Raw genomic sequence first — 9,400 nt, 5'->3', positions numbered from 1 at the left:
GGCTCTTCTACTGGGGAAGAGGGCGATTTCTCCAAGGGCCCCATCCGCTGTGACCGCTGTGGCTACAATACCAATCGCTATGATCACTATACTGCTCACCTGAAACATCACACCCGAGCCGGGGACAATGAGCGAGTCTACAAGTGTATCATATGCACGTACACCACAGTGAGTGAATATCACTGGAGGAAACACCTGAGAAACCATTTTCCAAGGAAAGTTTACACATGTGGAAAATGCAACTATTTTTCAGACAGAAAAAACAATTATGTTCAGCATGTTCGAACTCATACAGGTAAGAGTACCTTTCTCACTTATTAAGTGTACTGTACCCCCCAAAATGAAACAGTCTTAAAGATGTGAAGAATTTCAAACATCTCAGAAGTAAAGAGAATTAAAGATGGGTAAATCTCATCTCGGAAGTAAATTACATCTCAAAAGTAAAAAGTAAAGATGGGTACCCACAGGTACGAATCACCTATACCCAACAGTTATTGGTCGTTAATATTTTATCACATTTGACAATTCATGTTTTAAAATAACAGCTTTATTGAGATATACTCCACTTCCACACAGTTCATCCATTTAATGTTAGAATGCGTTGGCTTTAGTATGTTTGCAGAATTGTGCAACCCGTACCACAGTCAATTTTAGAACATCTTCACGCCAAAAGGAAGCACCTCTCAGTGGTTGCTCCCCATTTTCCCCAATACCCCTTGCTGCTGCTGCTGCTGCTAAGTCACTTCAGTCGTGTCTGACTCTCTGTGACCCCATAGACGGCAGCCACCAGGCTCCCCCATCCCTGGGATTCTCCAGGCAAGAACACTGGAGTGGGTTGCCATTTCCTTCTCCAATGCAGGAAAGTGAAAAGTGAAAGTGAAGTCGCTCAGTCGTGTCCGACTCTTCACGACCCCATGGACTGCAGCCTACCAGGCTCCTCCGTCCATGGGATTTTCCAGGCAAGAGTACTGGAGTGGGGTGCCATTGCCTTCTCCGACCAATACCCCTTATTTATTCACTTGTAAATTGACTTTCAAATCTTTGTAATTAACGGGTCTTATTTTTTGAAAGCAATGTTTATAATATTGATAGTTGCAGTACATTTTCCTGGTAAGAATTGGTACCTTTGAGGACCGATTGCTGGTCTGAATAATAAGGATAGGGTAACCTAGTACTCTGCTTCTCACATCAGTAGTGAGAAGGGCTGTGGAATGCTGTTTGCATCAGATCCCATTTGCAGTGGTTGTCACTCTGCAGCACTGAACCCTAAAGTGAGTCCTAGTGAGGAGAGGAATTGATGTTGAAGTGGTAGACGTAAACAAGAAGACTTGCAGATGAAATTCCATTACAAGAAACACACGTGTAGCAAGATTTCTAAACTCCAACACATGGCTTCTGTGTAATTTAAAGCTTAAAATCTAGTTATATAAAAGAATTTGAAATCTCTTTGGAATTTGTTATAGTCTGTGATTGTCTCTAGGCTTTGCAACCATTTTATCTCAAAAGTAAAAAAGTTTCAAAATTACATGGCATAGGAAATGAGAGTAACCGGAGAATCCTACACCATTAATCACTTAAGAGTTTTAATTAAACAAACTGTTAGACTAAGGTTAGACTAAACTAACCTCACTTGCAGTATCATAAAACAAATCCCAGATACCATATACACTTTAGCCATAAGTACTTCATGTTCCTTTAACAGTCCTGTGAAAACTGGGGCCTAATTTATCATAGAATGGGCCATAATCTGTAGAGCTTTTAGGTAATCAGTGTGATATACGATGAAGTACCTGACTTTTACATGTACATGTTTATGAATTTTTAAAAATTGAGGTATTATTGACAATGATGAATTTTTACAAATGTATATACTTAAAACCACCATGCAAGTCATCATAAAAAATAATACCTGTGTCTTTATCTTATTAAATTTTTTTGGGGTGTCAGTTATATTTTTGATACTTTCAAAATTGATGAGTCACTGAACAATTTAAAGATTTTCCCCAAACTCTTAAAATGTTTGAACAAAAAATTTAAATTAGTTGATTTAAGAGATTTTCAGAGTTAAGGAAAATGTAAAGAACTGGAAAAATTTCAGTTTGGTATATATTTCCAATTTCTTATGTATACTTTAACAAAAAATAAAACATAGGATCTCTACTTTTTGCCATTTCTTCTTTTTTTCTTATGGTGGTTTATTTTCATTTAATTCCAATCTAGGCAACTAATTTTAATGGCTGTTTTTATATATTTCATCATTACTTAATATTTTTTCTACATTAATTTAAAGTTGATATTTCCACAATTAAGGTTATGACTTACACAGCTAACTCTGGTTGTATGTATCTCATTTCACATTTAGTGTTAAACTTATTTGATAATACTTTTTAAAAGCTCCCTCATTGCTTGTATTACCTTATTTGTGGTTTAAAAAAAATTTTTTTTGTAAGCAGTTTGTTGGTGCATAAATAGGTTATTATTTTGATTATTTAAAATTTGAGAGTATCAGTGGTATAAAAGGCATGGTTCTAAAAATTGTATTTATGGAAAAATTAATTCATCGAGTGCTGAAGAGCAGAGATAAATGATTATCAGCAGGAATCCATTATTTCTTATCTCTCACTTAGGTAGCCAACTTTTCAGGTTCACTTACCAAGTCTGGTATGTTTCTTTATTGAGTGCTCAGGGTTAGGTGCTTTCTTCTACTCTGCTGCTGCTGCTGCTAAGTCGCTTCAGTTGTGTCCGACTCTGTGCGACTCCATAGACGGCAGCCCACCAGGCTCCCCCGTCCCTGGGATTCTCCAGGCAAGAATACTGGAGTGAGCTGCCATTTCCTTCTCCAGTGCATGAAAGTGAAAAGGGAAAGTGAAGTCGCTCAGTCATGTCTGACTCTTAGCGACCCCATGGACTGCAGCCTATCAGGCTCCTCCGCCCATGGGATTTTCCAGGCAAGAGTACTGGAGTGGGGTAATCGTCAGAAAAATATGCTAAGGAAAACAGGTAAGTGTTCATTGAAAGCCTAAAGTATTGTACCCAGGGTCACATACAGCTAAGATTCAAAGTGCTATATCTTTTTTATAGATAATTATTATGGTAGGGGGCTGAGGATTTTCATTTGAGTCTTCAGTAGATTTTTCATTTTGTGGTTTTGCTATCTTAACCAGTTCACAAATTCTACTTTGAAAGATGACATTTTTGCCTATACGTGTGAGTGAAAAATTACTAGTGCTTCTAGAGTATTTATGCTTGTTTTGGTGAGTGGCACAGATAGATGCAATCTATTTTGTTACGAACAATTTAAAAGTAAAGTATCTGTAGTTGATCCTATATGTTAATCTTCAGGGTATTAAATTTTTCTTAGCTTTTTTTCGTAACAACTTGACTGATACACAATTGATATACCATACAATTCACTGTGAATTGAACTGTTCAGAACACTTCATATCAATGGAATCAGGTGATACGTGGCCCCCAGTGGCTACCTTCTTTCATTTATGTTTTCAAGGTTCAGCCACATCAAGCTTACAGTACTTGTTTTCCTTTTGTTGCCAAATATTACTCTAAAATGGGTAAGCAACACTTTGTTTTTCTATTAGTTAATGGATTTTTGGATTATTTCCACTATTGTGAGCCACTATTGTGGCTATTGTGAGTAATGCCGCTATTGCCATTCTTATGCAAGGTTTTGTGTAGACATATGTTTTTATTTTTCTTAGGTAAATATACACCTAGGAGTGGAATTGCTTAGCCATATAGTAATTATGTTTAATCATTTGAGGGACTGACAAGCTGTTTTCCAAAATGGCTGCACTATTTTACAGTCCCACCAGCACTGTATTAGGGTTCTAAATTCTCCAGAACCTAACAAATAAATGTTAACATCTGTTATTTTGATTATAGCCATCCTGGTGGGTGTGAAATCATCTCACTGTGGTTTTGATTTACATTTCTGTTGACTAATGATATTGTGCATCTTTTCATGTGCTTGTTGGCAATTATGTATCTTTTTACAGAAATACATTTCAACATTTTTTAAGTTATCTCAGAATTCTTCCAGGCTAAAGTAGGCATCCTGTTGCCATGAGCTATTTTTGTCTAATCTACAGGTACCAGCTAATAATAGCTGGATAGTTACTAGGAACACATTTCACACTTATCACCACATTCTTTCTTTCTTTGTTTCACTTTGTCTTTTCCTTTCCTCGTTCCATGGGTTTTTTTGTTTGTTTTTTGTTTTTGGCCAAGCCACGTGACATGTGGGATCTTTAGTTCCCCTACCAGGGATTGAACCTGTGCCCCCTGCAGGGGAAATATGGAGTCTTAATCAGTTGACTGCCAGGAAAGTCCCTCCTTGTCCCTTGATATTAGGTACATCTGTTGCTGTAATGCATAATATAGACAGAAGAATAACATATTTATTGAAGGCTCTATGTGTCAGGCACAGGGCTGAAGGCTATCCATGTATTATCTTAATTTAAATTCTCACAATTCTAGAAAGTGGAGGTACTGTTACTTTTATAGATAAGCAAGCTTGCCTGAGGTCCTAATTGTTATCTTGTGGCCAAAAAAATAGACAGATGTCAAGATTTTTTTAGTATATTTTGTGGTCAACAACCCATGTGCAAAAAACACAAATTTTCTGCCTTTGAGACTTAAATTCCTTAAGTCTTAAATTCCTTAAGAATCATTGTTCTCTTATCTTCAGTTGCTGTCAGTCCCTGTGGCTTTATGAGTATAACTGGGACTTCCCTGGTGGTCCAGTGGTTAACTCCATGCTCCTAGGGCAAAGGGCATGGGTTCGATCCTTGATCTGGGAACTAAGGTCTCACACGTGGAACTGAGCAGCCAAAAACCCCCCCCAAAACTCAGTATTAAATAATGTACGTATTGTTAGTGAGAATTGTAATTGCCTTATTTTATCATTTGAACATTAATCACTGTATTTTTGTAGGTGAACGTCCATATAAATGTGAACTTTGTCCTTACTCAAGTTCTCAGAAGACTCATTTAACCAGGCATATGCGTACTCATTCAGGTTGGTAAAAAATGGGAACTTTTCTATCATTTTTAGTAAACTACCATTATTAAGAAGTTGTTCTATACCTGGAACTGGGTCATTTCTTATGATTTATTTTTAATGTAATTTGGTATTTATATATTTTTTAATATAAATTCAGTGTGTGGTTGCTGGGTTCCAGGGATTCCTTGTTAGTTGTTTAGTTCCTGACATTTGGTTTTGTTCTCTTGAGAATTGTTAAGGCTTCCAAAGATTGATTTACAAAAGCCAAACTTTAAAGAGTGATTGATAATCCATGATTCCAATTTATTCACTTATAATAAATAAAATATAGGACTGTAACACCTGGGAGAATTGTCCACTCTAGAACTGAAATGACCATGATCACTGTCCAGAACTGGCCCCTATTGTGAAGGTATGGAGATGGCAAAGTTAAAAAGTATTTGCGTAGGTGGTCTTGAATGGATAATTATTTCATTTTTGCCACACTGACCCTTGGGAGGTCCTGATATGATCCACAACTCTTCCTTTTCTAATTCTCAGTAGATATGTTACCATTTCATCTTGGATGAAATATTTAGAACTGGAGGGAATGCATCCGATTTGCATGTCCCTTTGTAATATTTTTGTAGGTATCATACTGGATAGTGCTTCCATCCTGCTAGCATAGGGATTCATTTTGAATATTTTCCAATTATGAGCACAGTGAATGTTTGTTAAAGGGAATTAATATCTTACTGAATTCTATCATGGACTACTTATTTTTAAGATGGAAAAATAATTTTTTCAGCAAAAACTATTTTCCTTCCACTGAGTACTTGGTGATTATTATGGAGGCACTGTTTTTTTTTTTTTTTTTTTTCTCTCTTGGCCAAGTGGCTTTCAGGATCTTAGTTCTCCAACCAGGGATCAAACCTGTGCCCACTGCAGTGGATGCCTGAGGTCCTAACCACTGGGCCACCAGTGAATTCCCTGAAGGCACTATTTTTAATAGCTGGGTCATTTGAAACATATTATGGTTTGAGAGTCTTTTTGTGAAGTTTAGAATAATTTTTTTTTATTCTTTGTTATTTATTTATGTTTTTTGGCTGCAGTGGGTCTTTGTTGCTGCACTTGGGCTTTCTCTAGTTGCAGCGAGCAGGGGCTACTCTTTGTTGTGGCGCATGGACTTCAGTAATTGTGGCACATGAGCTGAGTAGCTCTGCGGCATGTGGGATCATCCCAGACTGGGGATCAAACTGGTGTCCTTTGTGTGTTGCAAGATAGATTCTTAACCACTGGACCACCAGGGAAGCCCTAGAATAACTTTTTAAACATATTTTATTAAGGTTTAATTTACCCACACAAAAATGCACACGTGTTAGGCATATAGGTCAGTGATTTTATGTATGCTTTCTCTTGTTTGACCGCCATTTTGGTGTAGACATGAAATGTTTCTACTACCCTTAGAAAAGTTCCCTCCTTACCCTTTCTAGTCAGTACTCCCATATTCTTCCATCAAGTGATACTCTGATTTCTATTAAAGATTTAACATCCTTCTGTAAAATGTTTTTGAGAGTCATTCCATGCTGTGTTATCAGAATGTTGTGTTTATTGCTGAGTAGTACACCCCTATTACTCTTGAGTTAAAAGGTCCCTTGTTATTCTATCTGGGCTCTACTTGATAAGAATGTGTATAAGCTTGTAAAACTCTCTTGAATTTGCCTTACATTTATAAATTAATTTGGGAAGAATAAAACAGACACCTGGCACATTTATAAAGATGAAAAACAGGTAGAAATTTTTACTAGAACTGGAAAAGGAAATTAAGTTAAAACTGTTGGTACAGGGCAAAATAATTTTCATTCAGCTAGGTATTAGTAAACTAGTCAACTTGATGAATTGATCTTCCAGTGCAACAGATTTAATGGCAATAAAGCAAAAATAGGGGTGGGGTGAATGAAGCAAATAAATGATGCCATTGGAACAGAGTACTAGGAACTCCATTTCTTCATCATTTCACAGGTGGATGCTTGCATCTTGCTTGATGCTGGCTATGAAAATGCTCTCATTCATTAGGGCTTAAAAGTGGTGACATTTTCTTTATAATTCTTTTAAGAGCACAAATATTTTCCTAACGAGATCAACTTCATTCATCAGCTCTTTGTTTACTCAAAGGTAAGGTTTATATAGTAAGGCAGGATAAGCACCTGAAATCTTCCTTTGTGTTCTATAATATACCAGTTCATTCCAAAAGTCATAAATTACAGGTAATATGTATTGACTGTTTGGCCATATGTTCTACACTAAGTGCTTTATATGGATTAGATTATTTACAGCTTAAAACATAAGAATAGTTTAGTTAAGATGAGGAAATAGAGCCTTAGAGAGTTTTCAGTACCTTGCTTAAGACCTCACAGTAAGTTGCAGAGCCCGTACTTGATCCCTGTAGGTATTCTTACTGTAGAACAAGTTCTTAACCGTTATGTCACATATCTTGTTTCTGCCATTCTGTTTCTTTATATATTAAGTAGATGTTTGTCTCCATTGAAGTCATTCAATGGAAAGGACAAGAAAGGGCCAAGTGGAGAGTAATGTAGCCTGTTGTTAGAAACCTCCCTTTATGAATCTGTTACTGGACTAATGTGGAAAAAGAGCTTATAGTTTGACATACTTGGATAAGTTTTTGTTTTTGTGGTCAAGTATTCTGTAATCAGATATCTTCTAATCTGTAAAGCTTACTATCTATGGTTTTACTTAATGTCTGAGTAGTTTTGCTTTACGAAAAAATTTAATAAGATTTTACGTGAATTTGAGAATGTTGAGAGATGAATTTTCATAAATGTCAATTTCCATTTTTCTGCTATGCATTCCATTGGACCAGTGGGGTATGGATACCGTTTGGTAATATTTGCTAGAGTGTGATCTAGATGGGTATGTATTCAGGTAGAATGAGTTAAATCTTATGCCTTTAATTTGGGAGTGGGAGGGCTTCTGGTCTTGTATGTGCCTGTGATTATAACTTGTGCTTATTTTATATGCCATATCTATTTGTATACCCCTGGTTTCTTTGCTTATTCGTTAGAAGAAAGTGGGAGAAAATCTAGAAAGGATTTCTGACTTTTTATACTTTGCTGTAGAATAGCAGCTCTGGCAGTGGAAAAATTTGCTGAGTGAAATCTGATTCAACTCTGCTATGATGGACAAAGGGTCAAAGCATTGTTGTAAAGCTTTCACATAAAGGTCTGGGAGTGTGGCCTAGAGTATGAAGTATTACTTTTGAAGTCTCAAGGTTTATCTTAAATGTATGGGAATTTTATGTTCTGCTCCTTTATACATTTGTTTGAACTACATAAAAACGTTAATATGTTACCTTTTTGAGTGCCTTTGCCCAAGAATTAGCATCAAGAGCCTAAGTCACTTTTTTAGTAATTGTATATTTCTTGATGTACCTGTGTTCTTTAAGAGTGTTTGAGCTAACCTGATGAACTTTTTAGAAGATGATTAAGATAATTATTCCTTTGCTTAGGATGAGAATCAGAAGTCAAGGGATAGAGGAAAGATATACAAATAAATACGAAAGATATACAAATAAATATGGTAAATATAAATTGCATGATTAAGTCTTTATGAAATAGTTTTGGTGGTTTTATTTTATTTATCTATATCTATATCCCCACTTCTTGGTGAGCATATTTGAATAAACCTTAAATTCATTTCTTAATGTGTGCCTTCTGTAACATCTCTTGTCTACCTTCAGGTGAGAAGCCATTTAAGTGTGACCAGTGCAGTTATGTGGCCTCTAATCAACATGAAGTAACCCGCCACGCAAGACAGGTTCACAATGGGCCTAAACCTCTTAACTGCCCACACTGTGACTACAAAACAGCAGACAGAAGTAACTTCAAAAAACACGTGGAGCTACATGTTAATCCACGGCAGTTCAACTGCCCTGTATGTGACTACGCAGCTTCCAAGAAGTGTAATCTGCAGTATCATTTCAAATCTAAGCATCCTACTTGTCCTAATAAAACCATGGATGTCTCAAAGGTGAAACTAAAGAAAACCAAGAAGCGAGAGGCTGACTTGCCTGATAACAAACTCACCAGTGAGAAACCAGAAACAGAGCAGACAAAAGGAAAAGGGGATGTGACTGGGAAGAAAAATGAGAGGTCTGTAAAAGCGGAGAAGAAAGATAATGTTTCAAAAGAGAAAAAGCCTTGTAGTAATGCCTCAAGCCAAGTGACCACCAGAACGCGCAAATCGGCCATGGAAGGTCAAGAAGTGGATGCGTCCCCGGGAAACTGTTCAGAAAAAAGCTGCAAAAGCAAGAAAAGCAAAAGGAAGGTGGAAGCTGAAGCCCGTCCCTTACAAGAGCCTGTTAATGATGAGGAACCTGTGACA

The 9,400-nt window shown here is 36.7% G+C and overlaps 1 protein-coding gene across 1 annotated transcript in view; it reads left to right on the top strand.

Moving 5' to 3' along the window:
- Positions 1–9,400, top strand: part of LOC105002870 (RE1-silencing transcription factor-like) — a 15,910-nt gene that overhangs the window by 1,570 nt on the left and 4,940 nt on the right. Inside the window, exons 2-4 of the mRNA XM_010859719.1 lie at positions 1–295; positions 4,952–5,035; positions 8,757–9,400. Of these exons, the coding sequence (XP_010858021.1) occupies positions 1–295; positions 4,952–5,035; positions 8,757–9,400 (1,023 nt within the window). The remainder of the gene's footprint in view (positions 296–4,951; positions 5,036–8,756) is intronic.

This window comes from Bison bison, unplaced genomic scaffold (genome assembly GCF_000754665.1).
Source record: "Bison bison bison isolate TAMUID 2011002044 unplaced genomic scaffold, Bison_UMD1.0 scf7180017864458, whole genome shotgun sequence".
NCBI lineage: Eukaryota > Metazoa > Chordata > Mammalia > Artiodactyla > Bovidae > Bison > Bison bison.
Note: the sequence above shows the minus strand (reverse complement) of the source record. Positions and strands in the feature narration are given on the sequence as shown.